Source organism: Leptopilina heterotoma, unplaced genomic scaffold (genome assembly GCF_015476425.1).
Source record: "Leptopilina heterotoma isolate Lh14 unplaced genomic scaffold, ASM1547642v1 Lhet_351, whole genome shotgun sequence".
In the NCBI taxonomy this organism is placed as follows: Eukaryota; Metazoa; Arthropoda; class Insecta; order Hymenoptera; family Figitidae; genus Leptopilina; species Leptopilina heterotoma.
The window spans coordinates 366,482-392,465 of record NW_025111033.1 but is presented as its reverse complement, the minus strand read 5'-3'; the positions used below and the strand labels follow the sequence as shown (position 1 = coordinate 392,465).

Sequence of the window (25,984 nt, the reverse complement as noted above, 5' to 3'; positions counted from 1 at the left end):
CTTGTAAAAAAATAGGATTGATAAATTGAATTTTTTCCCTTTATTTTATAAAAATTGTTTAAAAATTCTTAATTTTATTATGTTTTTAAAGTTAGCGTCGACGTTCAGCATAAAAAAAACTGTTTTACAAATTTTTAGAACTTGAAATTTTGTTAAAAAAAATTTTATTTACAAATTTTTAGAACTTGAAATTTTTTTGTTAAAAAAATTTTATTTACAGAATAGAAATGTTGCTACAAAAATCTGTTAAAATTCTTAATTTTGTTTCAAAATAAAAATTCTGACTTTCAAATTGAATTTATAAACTTTTTTTTTACTTTATTGCTCAAAACAATCTTGGAATTTTGTTTTAAAATTGCACTTTTTTCACATTTTTTTTTTAAAATTGACAATTTTCTGCAAAAATTGTGATTAACAAACAGGACTTACGTAATTTTTTTTTCCTTAAAGAAACTTGTAATTTTTTTGAACAATATTGTTATTGAGAAATAGAAAATATGTAAAATAGATATATAAGGTTAATTCTACAATAGATAATATTTTATTTAATGTACGTATAGCAAAATGAGGAGGTATATTTATAAGTAGTTAAATATTTAATCACTTTAAACTATAAACTTTCAAACAAGTTAACACAATTATTCACTGAAGGAATTACAATTTTATCCATAGTAAGGCATGAAGTTTATTATAGAAAAATGGTTTTATTACAATTTTTCTAGCACTTAAAAAAAATCTTTTCCTTGAAAAGATAAAATATATGAAAATTTACCAATAAATACATATTCTTAAGTAAAAGTGACAAAACATATTTTATTTAATTGAATAAAATAATAAAATCCTTTCGTGCCCCGGGAAACCCAGCTATTGGATTTTGTTAAAACTTGTTACTCAGGGGTTTTTAGGGTCGCTGATTACGAATCTGAAGTCAGATTTATAAAATTCAAAATGGTGATACCAAAAATCCCTGAATAACAAGTTTCAAGGGAATTTAAGCAGATTTGAAAAAGATGTCCATCATTTTCAATTTTGAAAATTTTTAAAATCTGACTTTAGATTCGTAATCAGTGACCCTGAAAACCTCTGAGTAAGAAATTTTCAGGTAGGTTATCTTTACAAATGTGAAAAAATAAGCAATTAAAATTGGCACTTTGCTTATTTTCATGATTTTAAAATGTAAATAACTTCTGCCCAGAAAAATAAAAAATTACGAAAATTGGACAATAATTAATTGATCACTAGATACACTCACTGGAAAAAGATTTTCTTTGGTCCCGAAGCTATTTTCCGAATTAATTAACTTTAAACTTTTTACTATTTTTATCAGGTTAATACATGTGATTTTTTTAAAACTGAAGTTGGTTCAAAACAATTAAACAAGAAGAGCTAACTTCGTCATTTAAAAAACACATGTATTAACCTGATAAAAATAGTAAAAAGTTTAAAGTTAATTAATTCGAGAACTAGCTTCGGGACCAAAGAAAATCTTTTTCTAGTGAGTGTATCTAGTGATCAATTAATTATTGCCCAATTTTCGTAATTTTTCATTTTTCTGGGCAGAAGTTATTTACATTTTAAAATCGTGAAAATAAGCAAAGTGCTAGTTTTAATTGCTTATTTTTTAACATTTATGAAGAAAAAAGGAAGAAAGTGATAAGGAAAACTAAAAGTTAATCACAGGTACTTTATATTTCATAAGGTTTTATTCAATTTAATGATTTCTCTTTCTCACATTTAGTGAATGAAATTGGCAAATTTAGGTTATTTGGCAGGTGAACTTTAAAATCATTTTTTATTTAATAGTTCTTATTAATAATTGTTTTTATCAATTTATAATAATAAAACAATTCATTCTTAATAAATTATTATAATTTTTTACGTTTTTATAGTAAATTATGTGTTTTCTTTAATATTTTCTAATAGATGAAAAAGTGACAGTTTTTACGACTTCATATACTTTAGATGCTTATTTTACAATAAATATCAAAAATATTTAAAAAATTCTTTTTGTTCGGTGATCCTAATATCTTTAACATCATTTCTGCCAAATATTACAATTTTTTAAAATTAGTCGGCAACGACTTTAGTCAAAATATAATGGAATGACTCTCTTTGAAAGTAGTATAAGTTATTCTGGATATTACTATTTTTATTATTCAATTTTATTATTTTTGAAGGAAATTATATCAAATTCGAAGTACATTTTACTAATTTTTTACTGCAATTTATTTCAGATATAGAAAATTTTATGGAATTTTAAAACAAAAATAGAGTTGTAATAAAAAATGTGATTAAAAATTTAAAGAAATTACAGACTACGGAAAAAGGATATAAAATATCAAATATCAATAATTAACAGAAAACATTTTTAAAAAAAATTTGATTTAAAAAAGCTGTAATTTCAGGAAAAGAAAATGGTGCTTCTAAACAAAATTTTGGTCCAAAAAATACTAAACTTTAAAAAAAATTCACAGGGTTGCTACGCAACCTGGAAACATGGAAAACCTGTAAAAGTCAGGGAATTTCGATCGAAATCCTGGAAAATTGTTGTTTTCTAAAGTTATTGTGTTTGATTGTTTTGATTTAAAATTTTGTAAAATTTCAATTTTAAATGAATTTAATTAGAAATATAAAAAAAACTTAGATTTAAAAACAATTTTTAAAATTAAAATTCTTCTGAAATTAGTTACATTTTTTAGTATATAGGTATTTAATTCATTATTAAAAATAATGGATTTATAGAAGAATTTTAGTTAAAAACACTAAAACAAATTGAATTTTTAAGCAATTACAGATGATTGCAGAAATTCAATTATTTTTAAAAGTAGTAAAATTCTTCTCGGAAATTCAATTATTTTCAAATATTTTAATAAAATTCTTGGCAAAATTTTAATTATTTTACAAAACTTTCCTCAATTCAATGATTTTTAATATCTACAACTTTAATAAAAATTCCTAAAAGAATTCAATTAGTTAAAAATAATTTTAATAAAATTCTTCGCAAAAATCCAATTAGGTTTAAAAATTTACAAAAATTCTTGTCCGAAATTCAATTATTTTCAAAACTTTTAATAAAATTCTTGGCAGAATTTCAATTATTTTTAATACAATTTTCATCAAATTTCTCGAAAAATGCAATTAATCTTAAAAAATTTATTAAAATTTGTCAAGAGAATTTAATTATTTAAAAATTTACTGATAAAATTCTTTATGAGAATTCAATTGTTTAATAAAATATTTATTTTTATAGTTAAATAATTGAATTCTCGTAGAATTTTCTAATAAATATTGATTTAAAAATGAATTTCAAATTAAAATCTTTGAATATTTGAACTTTTCATACTTTTAATTAAGAATTCTGTAGAATTGATTTTTCTCAATAAGTTTAATGTAATTTTTTTTAATTATTTGAAGTTTTTAATTTCTAATATATTTAATTGAAAAATTTCAGAATAATCAAAATTTCTTAAAATTAAATTGTAAACAAAAAAATTTAAAAATTCACAAAGAACTTTTTCCAAAATTATTTTTAAAAAATTGACTTAAAGAAGAATTTTAGTTGAAAATTCTAGAAATGAATAATCGTAATAATGAAAATAATTTTTGAAGAAGTTACAATAACAAAGTAGCATGTTTTAATTATTATAAAGCATGAAGAGAGCGATCACTCCGAGTCGAAGATTTGGAGTGATCGATATCTTCATGTTTTATAATAATATTCTTACATATATATGTTATTGAATTTCAAATTTTTGAATATCTTAATTTCTGTAAAAAAATAATGTATAGTATTTTTTACATCGAACTTTTCCTTTGTCGCATTTTTTCTCCAAAATATAAAACACTTTTATAAAATTTAATATTTATTTTCTTTCTGTTTAAGGGAAAAAGTAAAAAAAATATCTTTAAAATAAATTTTATACGCTATAAAATACAATAATAAAGTTAATTTCAAAATTTCCTTTTTTGAAAATAAAAATCCCTTTTTTACCTAATATTACATGTAAAAATCACTAACTGTGATTTCGGTAATTATATTTTAAAAATTTATTTTTATTACAGGAGTTGACGGAGCTGCATCATGAGAATGTTGTTGCTTTATTAGATTGTAAGGTATGTAATTACTTTCTCATTGAAATTATGCAGTTGTATTGTTATTACATACTAATTTTCGAGATATATTTCTAAGAATTTTTGGTATTTTGTATTTACTTTTTAATGTGAATAAATAAATAATTAAATGAAACGAAACGGTAAATCCTAACTTGGTATCTTAATTTTTTTACCTTTCCTCCGCAGGAGTCACATCATAATGTCTTCCTAGTTATGGAGTTTTGCAATGGCGGTGATCTGGCTGATTATCTAGGCTGTAAGTTATAAAATTTAAAATCCTCAATCATTGTTTACTGATGTAAAAAATAAAAATTTCTTCCGTGTCTTTAAATAGCTAAAGGAACTCTATCAGAGGATACAATTAGAGTATTTCTCAAGCAATTAACTGGTGCAATGAAGGCTTTACACGCTAAAGGAGTAGTCCATAGAGATCTTAAGCCGCAAAATATTCTCCTCAGTCATAATTGTGGAAAAGCTTGTCCTCAGCCTCATCAAATAACCCTCAAAATAGGTAAGTAATAATTTTCAAGAAACTTGAAGAAAGAAAAAAAATTCTCAAGAGACTAAGTTAAAATTATTTCGTAGCGGATTTTGGATTCGCGAGATTTCTACAAGATGGAGTTATGGCTGCGACTCTTTGTGGTTCTCCGATGTACATGGCTCCCGAAGTTATCATGTCCTTACAATACGACGCAAAAGCAGACCTGTGGTCCCTTGGGACAATTGTTTTCCAATGTCTCACGGGTAAAGCTCCTTTCCAAGCACACACACCCCAAGCGCTGAAACTTTATTACGAGAAGAATGCCAATTTGGGTCCAAAGTAAGTTGACAACTTGGATGATTTGCCACGATTCTAAATTTCTAGACTTGAATACTAATTGACATAATTTCGTAGAATTCCAGCTGGAACGTCTCCGGAATTATCGAATCTATTGCTTGGCCTCCTGAGACGAAATGCAAGAGACCGCATGTCTTTTGATGAATTTTTCAATCACTCATTCTTACAAGGACCCCGAGAGAATCAGAGTCCAGTTCCGGTTGAATTGCCAGCGTCTCCTGGTATTTTGCCAGTTCCAGAAAGAGTTGTCCTGAGATCGGGTCCTGAAACGCATAGCCCGTGCTCCAGTCCTGAAGATGACTTTGTTCTTGTGCCCAGTGATTTGAGTAGTGACGCTGACAACAACCCGAATCCACAATTGATCAAGTACCTAAATATTTTTATATTCATTTATTGCTCTTTGAATACAAGTGTTTAATTGATAATTTTTTCAGCAGATATACGAAGCAAAACAGCCGTGAAGCAGTGAGCCCTCCTCGACCTTGTTTTCTACCAATTTCAGAACCTATTCCTGTGCCGACACAGAGAAGTGCTGCTCAACCATCGTCTCCTTCGGCTTCAGGCAGATCAAGCAACAATGTCATCCCTCGATCTCAACCTATCAGTATGAAGTGCAGCGTCGACTCACATAGAACGCACGCTCCTGATATTGGCTCTCTAAGTCCACCTAGTGTGCAATTTGTCATTGGCACTCCACCAGGAAGAAGGTAAATCTAGAATCTTCAAAATTTAACTTATTTAACGGGGCAACCTAATGATGGGACATCGAAAGAAAAACATCGATGATTTTAAAAAGATTTAAATCAAAATGGTAATTTTTAACAGCGCAATTTCCAGTTTTCAATAGAAAAGTAATTAAAGTACAATGAAATATAGAAATCAATGAAAATTAAATTCTATCAGTTAAATTATATTAATTAATATATTATAAGACAAATATAGCATTTTATAAGAGTAGAGATGATTACATCACTCAGTCGTATTTTAATTTTCACTATTTATTATAGCATTTTATAGTTTAGCAGTTTAGGATGATTCACATTTTGGGCAATTCAAAACCTACGATATTGGCTGGTTTTAATAAAAATTTAGGGGAAAATGGAGCAAAAGTGCTAAAGAGGGGCAAATACTATTTTTGAAATATCTTTTTTATTTTTTGTGTATACCAATTTGTGTTTAAAGATTTTCAATGCGCTAAGAGCAATTGTTTACAAGATAAAATACAAATTGCTAGAGGCAAAATATAAAGGAGATATTTTTTTTTAAAAAAACCTCTTTCCCCCACTTAATTAACATCGATTTCAAATGTCGGGAAAAAATCTCGATACATCGGAAACATCGAAATAAAAAAATATCGAGGTTTTAAACATCGATCGACCTTGAAGGAAAAACTTCACTAGGGCAATCCAACTAGTAGACAATTAGAATTTCAAATTCGAATAAAAATTTTTTTTAAATATTTAAAAATGGAAGTGTTTTGTGCGATCTTAATTAGGTCTGCATGAAAAACACAGATTGCGGTGATCAAGATTATGAAAAGTAGATTCACCTAAAACATAAAATTCAAACGGATTTTGTCAAATTATTAGATTATAATCTAATTATTAATAATAATTATAATATAATCCTAATAATAATAATTAATAATAATTACACTGGTCGACAAAATTAAGGTTTTTTCTTGCTACAAGAATAAACGAAAGTGATTCTTACAGGATTTTTGACGTAGATTACGAATCTGTAAGCGAAATTGTCCCATCACTTCTCAATTTTGAGAAAAACGGGGTCAAAGTGCAAAAAAATGTCTTTTATGGCACTTTTTGAAGTTAAATAAAAAATGAACGCTACGTGATATAAAGCTCAAATATTGCTTAAATGAGAGCTTAATCCCTCAACTTTAACATCCAAAAGCAAAAAACCATGTAGAAATAATTTAATATTGTGAGAACAATTTTTTACCAATTTACCCTATATGATCGCTAAAATAATAGCTGTTTTACGCGCATGCGGCAAAAAGTTGTTCCCAACAATTTTGAGTTATTTCTAAATGTTTTTTTGCTTTTGGATGTTAAAGTTGATGGTTTGAGCTCTCATTTAAGCCATATTTGAGCATTTTATCACGTCGCGTTCTTTTTTATTGTACTTCAAAAAGTGCCATAAAAGCCATTTTTTTGCACTTTGACCCCGTTCTTCTCAAAATTGAGACGTGATGGGACAATTTCACTTACAGATTCGTAATCTACGTCAAAAATCCTGTAAGAATCACTTTCATTTATTCTTGTAGAAAAATTTTGTCGAACAGTGTTATTAATAATAATTATAATAATAATTATTAGACTATAATTATTATTAGTCTAATAATAATTATTAGACCTGTTACAGGAAAACTATAACTATCATATTTAATTTTTTAAAAATAATTACAACAAATAAAATACTTATCCTGTGTATTTATGTTAAAAAATGAGTTTCCCAAATTTATAGGTCAACAAATTTTCTATTTTTCAATAAAATAAGGTTGTTGCAAATTTTTAATAATTTCGATCTGCAATGTCAAAAGTTGGATCCCCTTTATTTATTGAAGTTAATCCATTTTGTTAATAATTTTAATTAATAATTTTACTATTAAAATTGTTGACAGAAAACTAAACTGATTTTATCAATTTTATTAGTTTTTGTGAATAATTAAATTCTTATGAAGAATTTCTTTAAGTTTTCTTTCAAAGTAATGTAGTTTTTTGGCTAATTTTAATTAAAAATTTTGAAAATAATTGAATAAAATAAAGAATTTTTAAAAAAAAATTTAAATAATTGTGTCTGCATGTTAATAATTATAATTAAATATTTCATTATTGAAATTTATTAAAATTTTACTGAAAATAATTGAATTCCTGAAAAGAATATTATTATTTATAAAAATTAATTTAATTCTTGCGATGAATTTTACTACTTTCACAAATTATTGAATTGTTTCGAAGAATTCATTAAATTTTTTTTAAAAATTAAAATTTTTGGAAAATTTTTTTTTAAAAATTGAATTCATTCATGAAATTTTATTAAAATTGTATTAAAAATAACTGAATTTTACTATTTATAAAAATAATTGAATTCTTGCGAAGAGTTATTTTACAATTTTTAAAAATATGATCAATAATAATAACTAATGATGTACTTAATAACTGAATTTAAAGAATTTTCAAACTGAAATTATTCAAAAATTGAAGTTTATATTTGAAAAAAGTAATTTGTAATTTGCATAATAATAATAAACTAGCAATAATTCGCGCGCTAAAGAGCGCGGCTAACTTATTACCTGCTTTTTTGAATAAAATTAGCAATTTTAAAAATTATTTAAATTCAAATTATTTTTTTCATAAAAATAAAATATAAATTGTAATATAGTTTTAATACAATTATAACTATAATAATCGTATATTTTGAGACAGGGAATTCAGGGAAAAGTCAGGGATTTTTATTAAAAGTAATAGACAAAATTTAATTTATAGAATTCATAAAAAAATTCTAAATTTTGATGTCTTTTTTGTTTGCTTCTTAAACTATGAAATTACCACAAATTCCAATACAAAACCTTCAATTTTTTCTATTTCCTACAATAATTTTTATTTTTAAAGATTTCAAAATTAATTAAATTTTAAAAGAGTTGTGTTTACAATATTCTTAAATAGATTAGAAATTTTAAAGAACTTAGTTTGAAAACTTTTAACAATTTAAATACTTCTGAAATTAGTTGAATTTTTTAATATATGTATATTCAATTAATTATTAAAAATAATGAAGTTATAAGAAAATGATTGCAAAAATTCAATTATTTTCAGAAGTAATAAAATTCTTCGCAGAAATTAAATTATGTTCAAGAATTTAAAAAAATTCTCAAAATTTCAATTATATTTAAAAATAATAAAATTCTTCTTGGAAATTCATTTATGTATTTTCAAAAGTTTCAATAGAATTCTTTGCAAAATTTCAATTTTTTTTAAACAGTTTCCTCCATTCAATAATTTTCAATATATACTATTTTAATAAAATTTTTCAAAAGAATTCAATTATTTAAAAAACATTTTCACAAAATTATACTCAAACATTTCATTATTTTCATGAATAATAAAAATTGCACGGGAATTCAATTATTTACCTATTTTTTATAAATTTCTTCGCAATAATTCAATTATTTTCATAAATAATAAAATTTTTTTTAGGAATTTTTTTTAATTATTTGACTTTATTTTCTAATATATATTTAATTGAAAAATTTTCGAATATTCGAAATTTCACAAAATTGAATTGTAAACAAATGGATTTAAAAATTCTCGAAGAACTTTTTCCAAAATTATTAAAAATAATTGATTTAAAGAAGAATTTTAATTAAAAATTCTAGAAAGTAATAATTGAATTTAAATTATGGAAATAATTTTGAAGAAGTTACAGTAACAATATTCTTATAAGTTGTTGAATTTCCAAAAGATTTAAATTTGAATGTTTTGTCAAAGGAAATTTGTTATAGAAAACAGCATATATAATAAACAAAATGGGTATATTTTTTATTTGTTAATCATAATTAACCATAAAAACTAACTTAAAAATGCAGACAATGAATTAAAGACAAAAGTATCAGATTATTATAGTTAACTGATTAGCATGTTCAGCGCGTAACATTTGCTAATTTCTGTATAAAATTACAAAATTTAAAATCAGATTTGGATAGAAATGAATGAGGGAAATATTAATAATTTTATACTAGAAAAATGAATTAAGCATTTTTTTCTCTTATTAATTTGGAACTATGTTACAGAAACTTTTTGAAATAAAGTTCGATTACTTTAAGAGACACGATGGGTAATAAGCTCCAAAATAAAAATAACAAACGAACAGAAAGAACCAGTGACGAGAACAATTATTATTTGCCGCTTGGTCATAACAGGTTCCATTTCATTGTTAGTGCAAGATTTTCCGATTTTAGATAACGGAGCATTTGTCCCAGAATATGGTTCCAACCACTTGTTTCTAATACCAGAATCAATAATTCTCTGAAGCACTTGATCGAAGCGTTTTGCGTAAGGAACACCAGCACCAAGTTGAGTAGCTCCGGAATCATAGAGAAATTTATCGAGAATAAATTTTGAAAGCGGTTGTCCACATTCATCTCTTCTATTCCGAAGTTGTAGTTCTGCTCTCAGGACTGGTAGAATACAAGTCACATTTTTGTACTTCAATAAACGTTCCACGCATTCTTCTTGATGGGTAGTCACTACGACAGCATTTTTCAAAATTTTCTGCATAATAACATCATCAGAAGTATTCAGAATGCTTACATAGTTCCTGTTAATAATTATCTGTACATTCGAGTCGACAACATCTTCCAGAGTTTCGAATTTATACGGTGAATTTCCTTTCAATTGGACTCGATTTATAGCTGTGTAAATCTCCGACGAGAACATAAAACATCCGATGATAAATGCGATGAAAATAATTCTCTCACCGAATGTTTGCGGTTCCTGTGGTATTACATTGCCCAGGGTTATTTGAAACATGTAGTGGAGCTTCCATTTTTTTCTCGAAAAGTCCAAAAGTACGGAAACAATCCAAAAGAAAATGGGTAAAATTACAACCGTGAGAATACTTTTTATTTGCCATTTTAATTGATCGATTTCGATGTCTTTTTTTACGAGTGGCACGAGCATTCCGATTTTACTTGCTTGGATACTTTTGCTGAGTTCGCTTGGTTTTCCGTCGCATAATGCTACGGGAGCTTCGACGCCTAAAATTTGTGCTTTATTTGCATATACATAGAGACAAACGCCAGTGCTATCTTTAATTGTACATCCGAATTTTCCCCATTCTCGAAGTGGCGATCTTACCATTTTGAAATTTATCACTTTTTCCCAAGCCTCTATTTTCATGATTGCTAAACCAGAAATTTCACTCGAAGGATCTTGGGGAATAATTACGTCCGGAGGAGCGAAAAGTAAAATTGCCTCCAGTTGATAACCGTGCATATTTTTTAGTTTGTCCGGAAACCAAACATTATTTGTTCTTAGTGTTTTGTTAGTGATCAATTTTAAGAAGGGATTGTAATTAATCATCTTCTGATCAGGATAATGATCTTTCGTATGAACAATTAAATCGGTTCCAATTATTCTTTTTCCAATTTCAATTAGAGTAACATCGAGAAATTGACGATGCCAGAGTTGTTCGAAAAATTTTCGATAATTTTCAATTTTGTAGAATAGAAGTAGCAGACATTTTGGTCGACGTTTCGCTTCTGACAGTTTAGTCAAGAAATCGATGGTTCGAACGAGTGGGGGATCTTTTTCCGAATTCGAGAGAATAAATAACGAAACTCTTGGATTGTATCGAGTAAAATCGAATTCTGTCGGTATTTCATAGTTTGGTGTGACAATTTCTATGACTGGGATATTTTTCGAAAACTTTCTCACTAGGTTCTCAACTATTTGATTCTTCGTCACTTTTACTTCATTTATGAAAAATATTGTCTGGTGAATTTTATTCTTTTGAACACTTTTAGTTAAACTGTCTATCCATTTTGTATCGGATTCTCCACTAATTTTTGGATTGTTGAAAATAATTAACACAGTGATGATTATTAATTTTATAAACATTTTTTCAATAGTGTAATAGGGAAAAAATGAAAAAAAATTTCTCTTGTAATAATTGTACAGGAATAATAATTAAATTGGTAAAATAATTAATAACTTGAAATTATATTTTTTAAATATTAAAAAATAACACTTTAGTTTTGCAGTTATACTTTTGAAAAAAATGCGATTTGTCTGAGCCAATTTTGTATTTTTGGAGAGAGTGAAAAATTTGTCGAGGATACTTTACAGTTTGTTATTGTAGAGTTGAGTGTAAAATTATGAGAAAAGTGTTCTGACTAACACGAAATGTAAATTACTGATAGTTTAACAAAATTATTTCTTTTGTTTTTGATTTTTATCGAAGAAGAGAAAGTAAATAGGAAGAAAGCATTTCTTCAATATCTGTATGGAAAATTGTTTTTTTGCATTTACGTAAAATTTAATATTCTAGGAAATCAAAATCGATCGATAAACTAAAGTTTTCAAGTAAAAAAAATACTTTTAAAAATGGAAAAAATAGGTGACGAATAGAATTCTCAATAAGGACTCAATTTTCTTATTTTTATTTTTAATTTATTTTGCAAAATCTTTATTAACAATAATCGTTGAATTCCCGAATCTCTTCGCAGTTTGAAGTTAATTTTTGATTCCTAACAAAAAAATGTAATTTATATCTTCATGTTTTATAAAAATTTAGATTTCCATATAATTTTCAAAAAAAAAATAAATTATGTACTTACAAAAATTATAATAAAATTCGTTGCAAGAATTCAATTATTTTTATATACAATAAAATTCTTTTCAGGGTTTCAATTATTTTTAATACAATTTTAAATAAATTTCTCGAAAAATGAAATTATCTTCAAAAATTTTTTGCAAGAATTAAATTACATTCCACAAATATTGAAATTCTTCGCTGAAATTCAAAAATTTTCAAAATTTACTATTTTAATAAAAGTTTTCAAAAGAATTTAGTTATTTAAATAAAATGTAATAAAATTCGTTGCAGGAATTCAATTATTTTCATAAATAATAAGATTCTTTACATTATTTCAATTATTTAAAAAAATTTTGATAAAATTTGTTGCAAGGATTCAATTACTTTCATAAATTAATAAAAATTTTTACAGGATTTTAATTATTTTTAATACAATTTTAAGTAAATTTTTCGAAAAATGTAAATTTTCAAAAATTTTATTAAATTTCTTCGAAACAATTCAATTATTAATTATTTTTAAAAATTCATGCTATAATGCTTTTAACATATTCATTAATATTAATTTTCAAATCAATTTTTATTGGAAAATTCTACGAGAATTCAATTATTTAAATACAAAAATAAATAATTTACTGAATAAATGAATGTTTCTTTAAATTTAATTATCATAACAAATTTTATCAACATAATTGAATTCCTGTGAAATTTTTATTATTTATGAAAATAATTTAATGTTTGCTTAGAATTTTATCAACATTTTTTTTAAATAATTGAATTCTTTTAAAAAATGTTATTAAAATAGTAGATATTGAAAATAATTGAATAGAGAAAATTGGAAATTTTTTTGAAAATAATTGAAATTTTGCAAAGAATTTTATTAAAATTTTTGAAAACAATTAAAATTTGGAGAAGAATTTTATTATTTTTAATGATAATTGAATTTTGATGAGAATTTTTAAAAATTTTTGAACATAATTGAATTTCTGCGAAAAATTTTATTACTTTTGAAAATAATTGATATTCTGCAATCATATTGTAACTTCTCCAAAATTCAATTTTTTTCCAGTACTTAAATAAAAATCCCTGACTTTTCCCCTAATTCCCTGACCTGTGGCAACCCTGTTTAAGAGCGTTTTTCTCGAAAACATGATTTTGGGCTTAAGATCCCTTTTAAATAATTTACCAGGTCACATAATTGTATTAAATATTAAATTGTTCAATTTTCCTCTCTTTTAAGATTGAGTGAAACACCTCCTCCACCCAACACTTGGCAAGTGAGTCCAGTTGCCAGGCATTCTCTCAATTCCACTGGAACATCGCCACTGAGACGATCATCTGGAAATAACAGCGCCTCATCGCCACTTCTCACTGGACCTTTAGCAGTGTTAGGTTCCCCCACTGCGAAGACTCTTCAGGATAACAACAACACTTTACGACATTCGCCAGTCATACCTTTTGGAACCAGAGCAGTCACGTTGCCAGAAATTTCAGGTAATATTTCATAATTTGTTATTGCAATCTCTTAAACACATCTTGAAATATGTATTTCTATTGCCATAAAAATGTGTTCCTAAACTCTTTTGATTCCAAGTCCAATAACAAATCTCTCTTGTTGCATAATTTCAACATTTATTTCTGAACTGAAAATATCTATTCTTCACGACTGCATTTCCTTGCGACAAGAAAATACATTAAACTATTTAAAGTAGAAACTTTAAAAAAATTTAATTCTGTGGAGATTAACAGCAATGGGTTTAATTTTTTATTTCAGAGGCAGGCAATTTTCAGAGCTTCTTTCCTGAGCTTAATCAAGGAACGACAGATGATAGGCTGCTGACGTTCTTTGCTCCGGAATTGCCGGAGGAAACTCTACTTGAAAGGGATCACAATGAAATACTGGCAAAGCTTAATTTCGTCGTAGCCCTGTGTGAATGTGTCTGCGAAGTTGCGCGAACTAGAGCTGGTCCTTTGGGAGCGCCTTTGGGTGCTATTGAACAAGCGAGCAATGCCGCTACTCGAAGAAGAGCTGAGCAAGTTATTCTTTTAGTTAGAGCTCTTCAGTGGCTCAGTTCTGGATTGAGTCTCGCGACACAACAGCTCAAAGCAGGCAGATTGCAACCAACGGCCAGCGTTAAAGAAGGTAATTTTTAGGGGACAACTTTTTTCAAAATAAAAATATTGTCTCACATCGAAACTAGTAACCAATTTTTATCTAATTCATAAAGCGCTACCAGTACACTTTAAAAAAAGGAAGTTAAATTTTAACTCCCCAGGGGATTCTATAAAAGTCGCACCCATTGGGGAGTTAAATGAAGGGAGTTAAAATTTACACAGTAAAAATAAGAATTTTCCTCCAAAAGGGAGTTAATTTAATAATTAACTCCCTTTTGCTTCATAAGCTATGAAATTACCACGAATTCTAATACAAAACCTTGAATTTTTAATGTTTCTGACAATATTTTTTTTTAATAATTAAATTCTTGAAGAACTATCATAAATTTATGACTTATAAATTATTATTTAATGAATAATTTTACTCAAATATTTCAAAATTAATTTAATTTTAAAAGCGTTGCGTTTACAATTTTCTTAAATAAATTAACTTCAAAAGGTTTTAATTTGAAATTTTATAAATTTAGTTAGAAATTAATTAGAAAGAATTTAATTAAAATTTTTAAAGAATTTAGATTTTGGAAAAATTTTAATAATTCAAATTCTTCTGAAATTAATTGATTTTTTAAATATACATTTATAATTAATTATTAAAAATAATGGATTTCTAGAAGAATTTTAGTTAAAAACACTAAAAAAAATGAAAGTTTGAAAAAGTTACAAATTATTGCAGAAATTCAAGTATTTTCAAAAGTAATAAAATTCTTCGTAAAAATTCATGTTATATTCTAAAATTAAAAAAAAATTTCAAATATTTTTATAAATAATAACATTCTTGTCCAAAATTCAATTATTTTCAAAAATTCTATTAAAAATTCTTGGCAAAATTTCGATTATTTTCAAAAATTTTCCTTAATTCAATGATTTTCAATATCTAATATGTATTTTAATAAAATTTTCCAACAAATAATAAAAGTTTTACAGGAATTCTATTATTTACAAAACTTTATATAAATTTCTTGGCAATAATTCAATTAGATCATAAATAATAAAATTCTTTTTAGGAATTTTTTAATTATTTCGTAATTTCATAAATAATAAAACTCATTGCAGAATTTAAATTATTTTCAATACATTTTAATCAAATTCCTCGAAAAATGTAATTATTCTTAAAAATTTTATTATTTGTCAAAAGAATTCAATTATTTAAAAATTTGTTGATTACATTTTTTATGAGAATTCAATTTTTAAAAATTTTCAATTATTGAATAAATTATTTATTTTTCATTGGGGCCACATATCAGTAAAATCAAGGAAATGTCAGGAAAACAAAATTTTTGTCAGTAAAATCAGGGAAATGACATTGACAGGAAAAAAAATGTTTGCCCGGGAAATTTAAATATTTTAAAAACTAATTCTTAGAATTGTTTTATCATAATTTTTTAAGATTTAATTACCTTCGAACAAAGTAAATAACAATTTATAAAAATTTACTTTTCTAGTCAGGGAATTCATAAACTGAAATAATTTTGAAAAAATTACAGTAACAATATTCTTATATCTAATATAAAATAATGATTTTATCACTCGATCATGTTTAATTATTATTATAAGTTATTGAATTTCAAAAAGGTTTAAATTTGAAATTTCTGAAAATTTAAATATTAATACATTGTTGATATATATATTTTAATACATTTTAATTTGAGATGTGCAAAATTCGATTCGAACCAAGTTTTGTTCGGTGTTGGGGCGCTAAAATGTCGAATGTCGAAAATTCGACATTTTAGCGTTCCAAAACCGAACAAAACTCGGTTCGGTTCGAATTTTGTAGTAATTCGAATGTCGAATTTTCGACATTCGAACTAGGCGAAAAAATTCAAACAGTTCGGTTCGAATTATTTTGCACAGCTCTAATTTTAATTTGTTGTTTGATATATTTTTTGTCCCCTTTTTAAGAAAAAAATTTCCCTTAACACCTTTTTGAGGATAAAAAGTACTGTGATGCTTGATATTTACCAATGGTAAACTGCTTTCCTGACTTTTTAACATTTCTATTAATGTTTGATTCCAGTTGTCAGTACAATGAATGATAAGTTCAGATCGTGTTTGGCTGAGTGTAAACAATTGAACAGTGCTGGTATTTTGCGTCAAACTGGAGCAACTGCAGACAAAATACTCTATAATCACGCTATTCAAATGGTAATTATAGGAACTATTGACCGTAACAAGAAAATTTCTTTGAATCTTTCTAAAATTAATTTTTTCCTTTTAGTGCCAATCGGCAGCATTGGACGAATTATTCGGAAATCCTGCCGAATGTTTTCAGAGATATCATACCGCGCAAATATTATTACATTCTCTGTCACAACACGTTAGTCATAGCCAAGACCGAGCACTTCTCATCAAATGTAAGTGAAATGAACATTTATATCATAATATTCTTAAATAATATTTATATTACCAAAATTCCCTAAAAAATAATTTATTTCTATAGGCAAATAAAAGAAGTGAAATTAGTGAAAATTTCGTCTCTAAAAACCACAAATAATAATTTTCGACGCTGAGCGTCGACGCCAACTTCAGAGACCTTAAAAATTAATTAATAAAAAAATAGATTTAAATTAAAAATTTCAAAAGACATAATAATTCCTAAGAATAAATTTAAATTGAATATATTGAAACACACAAAAATTATAATGAATTAAATGCTTATCTATTCAGTTGATGGTTATCGACAAACAACTGAGAAATGCATATTTATTTCAGGGATCAAAGTGATTTTTTTTTCGTAATATTAGGTAAAAAAGAGGATTTTATTTTCCAAAAAGGGAATTCGGTTTAAAAAAGGAAGAGTTTCCAAAATAAGTAAAAATTATTGTATTAAGATAACGCATAAAATTTATTTAAAAATTTTATTCACTTTTTCTCTTAATTATAGCTTTTTAAAATTTTCTTCAAAAATAGTACCTAAAATTTAATATAAAAAATTTTTATTTCCAGAGCTACTTTAACTATTTTCAAAAATAATTTTTTTTAAATTAGAAAAATTCACTTTAAAAATAGTACCTAAAATTTACTCAAAAGTAATTTTTAAAAGCTAATTGTAATATTCGAGAAAATTTTGAATAATTTTTATATACAAAAATTAACAATGAAAATAGTAAATTTTTCTATTATAAAAATCGTTATTTCCAGAGTAAATTTTATTAAAAATTAGTAAAATATACTTTGAGTTTGGTAAAATTTATTCTGGAAATAAAGCAATTTGTCAAAAATTTGAATTTTTTTTTGTTTAGAAGTAAAAGTTATTTTATACTTGTTACCTTTTAAGAAAGAATTTCTAAGTTTAAAGACTATGATAAATAATATAGAAAGATTTTTAAATTAACATAGTAAAACGCAAGTGTTTAAAATAAGCATGTTAGTTTTTTACTTTGGCAAATTTTTAAAATATTTATTTTCAATCGAAGAATAAGAAACAATTTTTCAAATATTTCAAACTTTATTAAGAAGAATGCATTTCAAATTATTTATTAAAATTAATTTTCACAACAAATTCGCCTCTTTTTAAAACATTGCTTTCATTGAAAGAATTTTGATGTAAATTACATTATTTTAATTTATTTTATTAATATTTTTAAATAAATATTTGATTTTTTCGAAAAATTTTATTAAAATTATATTGAAACTAATTAGCTATATTCTCGCAAAAAATTTTGTGAATAATTTCGGGAAATTTAGAATTTTTTTAAAATAATAATTATGTTAATAATTTTAATGAAATATTGTAAAAGTATAATTGAATTTCATAAAGAATTTCTATCAAGTTATTAAAATACACGTGTTTTTAATAATAAATTGTAATTAAACATTTGATTATTGAATTTTATTAGGATTTTTAGAAAGTAAATAAATTCTTCTCGAAATTTTATTACAATTTTTTTAAATAATTAAATTCAAGGAATTAAATTAGATACAAATTTTATTAAAATTATTGATAGTAAATTAAATGTTTTTGAATAATTTTATTAGAGTTTTCGTAAATATTACATTTTTTGAAGTTACTCGAAAATAATGTAGTTTTTTTTAATATTTTCAATTGAAAATTTTGAAAATAATTGAATTTTACAAAAATCTTTTTTATTTTACTGGTTTACTAATACGATAAGCACTTTGGAAGAATTTCAGTTTTTTAAAACTTAAAACTCTTTCTATATTATTTCTCATAGTCTTTAAACTTAGAAATTTTTTTCTAAAAGATAACAAATATAAAATAACTTTTACTTCTAAAAAATGCATAGGTATATAGTTTAGAATTTTTGACAAATTGTATTGTTTTCAGAATAAATTTTACTAAATTAAATTATTATATATATAGGTATTTTATTAATTTTTAATAAAATTTACTCTGGAAATAACAATTTTTAATAGTAAATTTTGAATAATGTTCATTTTTTTATATAAAAATTGTTCAAATTTTTCTCGAACATTACAATTACTGATCAAAAATTATTTTTGAGAAAATTTTAGGTACTATTTTTAAAACAAATTTTTCTAATTTTTTTTATGGATTCAAAGACTTTGAAAATGCAAAAGTAATTCTGAAAATAACAATTTTTAATATTAAATTTTACTACTTATTTTCTGAAATTTACTTTGTATAAATTAAATTTAATGGAATTTTAAAACACTATTAAGGTTTGTAATCAAAATTCTGACTAAAAATTTAAAGAAAGTTACAGACTACGGAAATAGATTTTAAAAAAATATCAATAATTAATAGAAAAAGTTCAACAAAAAAATTGTTTGATTTTAAAAAGCTATAGTTTTATTGAAAAAAATTTTTAAATAAATTTTATGTGTTATCCTAATACAATAATTTTTACTTATTTTGGAAATTCCCCTTTGTTTAAACTGAATCCCTTTTTTGGAAAATAAAAATCCCCTTTTTGAAAATAAAAGTCCCCTTTTTGACTGTTATCCATGAGAAAATATAAAGCAAATTTTTCACCTGAAGTATTAACATTAAACAAAAGTATTAACATTAAAAGAATCGTATTTTTTTGTAGATAAAGATGCTGTCGAGAAACGATTATACGTTTTACAGCAGCAAGGTTTCATTTACGCAACTGATCCAACGTAGCACAAGTGCAAGTCCACATGATGCAGTGTTCTTTCCAGACCCTATGAAAATCTTTTACCTTATAAGAAATTACTTGTAAGTGAAAAAGAATTTTTAAACAATTGATTATTATTTTTAAATTATTTCATCTGACGCGATGAGTCAAGAAATGACCTAAATTATTTGTTGTTTTTTTTTTAAATATAATAGATGCGCTATTTTTAATTTAACATTGAATGTTATGTACAATGGAGAATACTGAAATTTTTGCATATTTTTAACAAAATATTATGAGAATAATTTCGTTTGTTTAATACATTTGGAGTAGTAAATATTTGTAAATCAATTAATTATTATTTATTCAGTCTGGCTTGTATGATTATAAAGAATTAATTATTGTTACCTATCTGTAAGTACCTGTATACTGTAATGTACTCGTGATGCAACGAGACTGACCTTTATTTTATTTCCCATTAATGGTAATGGAAAAAAAATCCCGGTTAACAAGGCTGGAATATAATGTAATAAAAAAAATTAATTCCATTTAATAAGGAAAATTCCTTCTTCTTTTTAATTTTTTGCACATAGAAAATAAAAAAGTAGTGTCGAAATAGACAAGACAAGGTTTTTAAGGGATTAATTTTGATTTTTAGTTTTTTGGTAAATCTTTTCTTCTTTTATTTTTATGTCCATGTTAGACTATTTTATTCTGTATAAAGAAATTAGATTGCACTATTTTGCTTCTAAATCTTAAAAATATTAAATAACACTTTTAAAATAAAAAATTGTACATGTCATAATTATAATAAATGAATCACTTGAAATTATGAAAAGTCCGAAATTTCCCTTTAGGGGATTTAAAAAATTTTCTATTTCAAGTTTTACTTAACGAAACTTTTCGACATTAAAAAATATTCCAAACTTATTCCAGAAAAAGAAGATAAAGTTTTTTATAATTTTGAAAAGAAAGGGAATTTTCCAAATAGAATAGATAACATTTTCAAGAATATCAGATAGTTTTAATTTTTTTTAAGTCTTCTTACTGGGTACGTATACTAACGCGAAATTTATCTAGGAGAGAAACTCATTGTTTATTAAAAGCGTGCAATGTAAAATCTCCAAACAATGTGTTAACAAAAGTGTAGAATGTAAAACAACATTTACGCAACAATAAAACAATAATTATAAAAACAAGGTTTTGTTCAATTATTTGATTTTCTCTGATGATGTTATAGAGGACTCAGTGTTTTCTCTGTCTATCACATAGTTGAGAGCGGTTGCAAATGTGTTCCACAAAAAATATGGTAGGACCAATAAGCCTGCAGTTCGATTCACTTTGTAAAATGCAACTCCCATTACGACAGTGGATCCCCAGAGAATAATAATCTCATATAAGGCCTGAAATAATTTTCACATAAGTACTTGAGTTTTAAATGTAATTTTTACATTTGGTAAATAGTAGTTTTTGGAAATAACGGAAGAAATATTCTCACCCATCTTATTTTGTGGGCTCCAAAGAATATTGGCGTCCAAGACCAATTGAGTGCTAGATTGCATCCGTAAATGGACAGAGGCAAGGCTGCATTCTGAAAGCCACCTCCATCTCGATAAACGAGGTATGATGCGTAACCTATCGAGCAGTAAATGCTAGTCCAAGCTGGACCAAACATCCATTTTGGCGGAGTCCAAGTGGGTTTTTTTAGCGACTGCAATATTTATTACATTATTCAACTACAAATAGTGAATAAAATTTCACTTAATTATTAAAGAGCTAAACAATAACCCTAGGTCAATAAAGTGTACTTAATTGAACGCTGCTCACAGGTCAATAAAGTAACCATTATTACCCTAGGGCAATAAAGTGTAATTTATTGACCGCTGCTCACAGGTCAATAAAGTACTTATTATTACCCTAGTGCAATAATGAACACTTTATTGACCAGCTGTGTTATATGGAGAAACTTACCATGCACCGTCACATATAGCAAAAATTGACCATAATACGCCTTTGTTGCATAATGTACAATTTTTTTCTTTAAAAAATATTGTTTGATAAATCGAAAATAAGCAGGTATTTTTTCATGATTTATAATAAAATAATATTTGAAATTAGAAAATTTGAAAAAAATTATGATTAACGAATAAAAAATATACCCATTTTGTATATTATACCTAATGCTTTTTTCTATAATAAATTTCGTTTGACTGATTTGAATTATGCAAATTTTTCTCCTTTTCATTTATAAAAACTAGAGAATTGTTAAATAATTATGTTAAAAAAATAGGAAATATACCCATTTTAGGCATAATTTTTATTACTCAATAACAATATTGTTCACAAACTCATTCTTTTCTTTGGGAAAAAAAACATTACATATATATTCCCGTTTCTTAATATTTTTGTAGAAAATTCTCAATTTTCATAAGGGAATGATTTCCATCATTTCTATTTCTTAATTATAATCGTTTTAATAAAATTCAAAGTTTTTTAAAAATAAAGGGAAAAATGTTTATAAATTCTATTTTAATTACTAATTTTAATTGAAAATGAAATTGAAAATTTTTGAATTTTTCGAAAATAAAGAAGAAATTATACTAAAAAAAATGTTCTGTTAAATTTATTTACGAATTTCTTTAAGTGTAAAATTATTCAAAAACATCAATAACTTCTTTTTTAAATAAATATTTCATTATTAATTATCCATAGGAATTATAATTTTCAAAAATTTCAAAATCAAACCTTTTTGAAATTAAACAACTTATAAAATATTGTTATAAAACATGAAGAAATCAATCACTCCGAGTCATCGACTTGGAGCAATCGATATCTTCATGTTTTGTAATAATTAAAGATGACTGAGTAGAAAAAAAATTCAATTAAACTTTTTTAAAAAAATAATTTTACAGAATTGTTAGTTACAAGTATGAAAAATTCAAATTTTCGAAGATTTTAATTTGAAACCTTTTCAAAATCCAATTATTTCTAAAATTTTATGCTATAATGCTTTAAGGTTATGTTATTCAGTGGTCACGTGCCCCATGTACTTTACCATGGAAAAACGTCACACTGAATAACATGACCTTAACCATTTAATTATTCCATAAAATTTTAACTAAAATTGATTTTTAAATCAAAAATTTTAAATCAATTTTAGAATAGAATAGAATTTATTTATTATGTCCTAGGTGAATACCACGAGGACAACCATTAAAAATACAGTAATTTAAAAATATAGGTACATCATATAAAGTTAAATATAGTAGTATGTATTAAAAATAATTGAAATATATACACGGAGAGAAAAAACAAGGCTTTTCCCCATGAAAAAATATGCATTTAACGCGTGAAAATTATGACAGTAAAAATGCAGGACGCTCACGGGTTTTCCCGGTGAGATTCTTGCAACGAGCTAAGGCCAATAAGGGCTAAGGCGTGGCCTAACCGCTAAACGCATGAAATTCATCGGGAAATTAAATTTGTTTAATTGAATCCCTGTGAAATTTTTATTATTATGAAAATAATTAAATGTTTGCGAACAATTTTATTGTTAAATTTTTTTTTAAATAATTGAATTCTTTTGGTAAATTTTGTTTACATAGTATATATTAAAAATAATTAAAATGAGGAAAATTTTTGGAAAAATTAAAATTATGACAAGAATTTTTTGACATTTTTGAAAATAGTTGAATTTTGACGAGAATTTTTTTTTAAATTTTGAACATAATTGAATTTCTACGAATAATTTGATTACTTTTGAAAATATACTTGAATTTCTGCAATCATTTGTAACTTCTCCAAAATTCAATTTTTTAGTGTTTTTAACGAAAATTCTTCTATAAATCCATTATTAACTATAATAATTAATGAAATATATATTGAAAAATTTAACTAATTTCAGAAGAATTTGAATTATTAAAATTTTTCAAAAATCCAAGTTCTTTAAAAGTTTTAATAAAATTCATTAAAAATTGAAATTTTATTAAATTTCAAATTAAAATCTTTTGAAGTTAACCTATTTATCAAAATTGTAAGCGCAACGTTTTGAGAATTCAATTAATTTTAAAATATTTAAGTACAATTGTTCATTATAATAATTTATAAGTAATAATTTTATGATAGTTCTTCAAAAAAACTGTTAAAAATAAAAATATGGTTTTGGATTATAAATTCGAATTTATTATTTATTTTTAAATTTTATTTTAAAAGTAGGTTGTACTTATCTCAAAAATTAGCTACAATTAGTGTCGCTTGAACCAGACAAAAATTAAAAATATACATTTTTTGATTTTTCGAAAAAGTTATAACTTCCATTCAAATCGTTTTTTTTTAATCTAATATTTTTAAAATATATTGCAGTCATTATTGTGAAAGCAAATTAAAATGTATTTTGGTGATATTAATTTCACTGTTACAGAAAGTACAGCAATTAAATTCAAATTAAATAAATTCAATTAAAAAATAAATAATTAAAAATTTTTTGATTTTTCGAATTTTTTAAAAAAGTTTGATTTCTTCAAGTTTTAAGCAATGTACAGATAAAAGTGTGATTTTATTTATAACTACAGTACCGTCCGAAATTGTCAGTCCACACATTTTTAAAGGAATGAGAAATTTTTTTAACATAAAATTCATGAAAACTAAAATTTTTTTTGGTTTATATTTTGAAAGAAGATAAAATTTTGAAAAGAATCAGACCTTACATAAGTCATTTGGCCAACATTTGTAGAAAATATTCTTAAAAATCGTCGTTTTCAATGTTTTACAAAAATTTGAATATAACTTCTAAAATAATGAGCGCTTTTTAATAAATCTTAGGCTTATTTTAAAGGTCATTTTCAACGGAATAAGAATTACTTATAGGCATTAACCTGTAATTTTTTACTTGGAATAAGCATAACGTCAAAGTTGTACAAAAAAATTCAAAAAATTTGAAATAATATTATTAAAAGAAAAATAATTTTTGAAATTCAAACATATTTTTTTATTAAATCTTTTTGAAAAATCTATACCATATCATGCTTTATATATGTTCTAGAATAGTTTTTAGTACAAAAAATTTATTTCAATTTTTTGGATTTTTTTGTCCAACTTTGACGTCATGCTTATTCCAAATAAAAAATTACAGGTTAATGCTTATAAGTAATTCTTATTCCGTAGAAAATGACCTTTAAAATAAGCCTAAGATTATTAAAAAGCGTTCGTTATTTTAGAAGTTATTCAAATTTTTGTAAAACATTGAAAATGACGATTTTTAAGAATATCTTCTACAAATTTTGGTCAAATGACTTCTGTGAGGTCTTAGGTATTCTTTTTAAAATTTTATCGTCTTTCAAAATATAAACCAAAAAAAATTTGAGTTTTCATAAATTTTATGTTAAAAAATTATTTTCATTCCTTCAAAAATGGATGGACTGACAATTTTGGCCGGTACTGTAAGCGGTAATGGTAAATAAATGGATATTTATTTAAAAAAATATTTACGATAATTTAAAAATATCTTAAAGTTAAGCTAAAAATAATTTCTTCGATAAAAAATCCTTTTAAAATTAAAAAAAACAATAGACCAAGATAATTCGTATTCAGGACATACAAATATACTGTTCTGTTGTTGCAACGAAACCTCCCTCTTGACCCCCCATCCGCCTAAATTATCTGCGAACTTTATGTATGTAAACAGAAACCTAGGGCAATCGAGCGATCCACTAATAGTACGTGTATATAATGTAAAATAATTTGATAAAAATGTAAAGTCCAATAAAAGGTAAAATTACATGTATACAGATATAAACCTCTTTTTTCAAGTACTTGAAATTTTTTATTCGTTTTAAAGAAAAACTCTATCGCCACCAGAAAATAACAAATTCAAACGAATTGAAATGAATTAATTTTCGACGAATTAATCTTATAATAATTCTACTAATTAGTCAATAAAACACTCTGAGAAATGTTAAAGTATATAGATCATAGAAAAATTGTTATAAATGAAATAATATTTTTCTTACCTCGTACCAGGGATTAAGGTTTTTTCTGGTTATGTAACTACCAATCCAACCCCCAACGTTTGGGAAGAGAGTGGTGGCAATTATAGGGCCATACTTTTGAACGGATGACATTTTTAAATTTCGCTACTTAATTTTAAACTACTACGCAACGAGAACAAGTGTCACGTAATATTACAAGAAAAGATAGGAAAAGATTGAAAACGATGACAAAGCATCTAGTTATAACAGTTATTACATATATATGTATATTACTGAGACTAACACGTATACAGTATTATGGGCAATACAATCAAGAACGCACTGTACTTGAATATAGCCGGTAAGAAGCAGGAGGTTATTATGATTCAAGTCAATAAATAATTTAAAAATTAGAGAGTTAATTAGTTATTATTAGAGGTCATAAATAATTTAATTGTTGGATATATGAGAAAATGAAAACTTTCGAACTAAAGTCTTTT

The 25,984-nt window shown here is 24.8% G+C and overlaps 2 protein-coding genes across 3 annotated transcripts in view; one reads left to right on the top strand and one right to left on the bottom strand.

The window, feature by feature from the left end:
- The window catches only part of LOC122505267 (serine/threonine-protein kinase unc-51), a 23,244-nt gene extending 2,527 nt beyond the window's left edge, over positions 1-20,717 (top strand). The window contains exons 3-13 of one of the 2 annotated variants that reach the window (XM_043616771.1): positions 4,063-4,113; positions 4,300-4,369; positions 4,448-4,624; positions 4,699-4,933; positions 5,009-5,317; positions 5,386-5,658; positions 13,524-13,777; positions 14,058-14,426; positions 16,473-16,600; positions 16,674-16,809; positions 19,471-20,717. In XM_043616771.1, the coding sequence (XP_043472706.1) occupies positions 4,063-4,113; positions 4,300-4,369; positions 4,448-4,624; positions 4,699-4,933; positions 5,009-5,317; positions 5,386-5,658; positions 13,524-13,777; positions 14,058-14,426; positions 16,473-16,600; positions 16,674-16,809; positions 19,471-19,544 (2,076 nt within the window). In that variant the 3' untranslated portion in view covers positions 19,545-20,717. The remainder of the gene's footprint in view (positions 1-4,062; positions 4,114-4,299; positions 4,370-4,447; positions 4,625-4,698; positions 4,934-5,008; positions 5,318-5,385; positions 5,659-13,523; positions 13,778-14,057; positions 14,427-16,472; positions 16,601-16,673; positions 16,810-19,470) is intronic. The other variant, XM_043616772.1, reaches the window with a different exon arrangement.
- Positions 20,590-25,984, bottom strand: LOC122505268 (translocator protein). Its single transcript, XM_043616773.1, has 3 exons — positions 25,527-25,984; positions 21,017-21,229; positions 20,590-20,921 (listed from the first exon to the last, which is right to left on the bottom strand). The coding sequence occupies exons 1-3, from the start codon at positions 25,635-25,637 to the stop codon at positions 20,730-20,732; spliced, it is 516 nt and encodes a 171-aa protein (XP_043472708.1). The 5' UTR covers positions 25,638-25,984; the 3' UTR covers positions 20,590-20,729.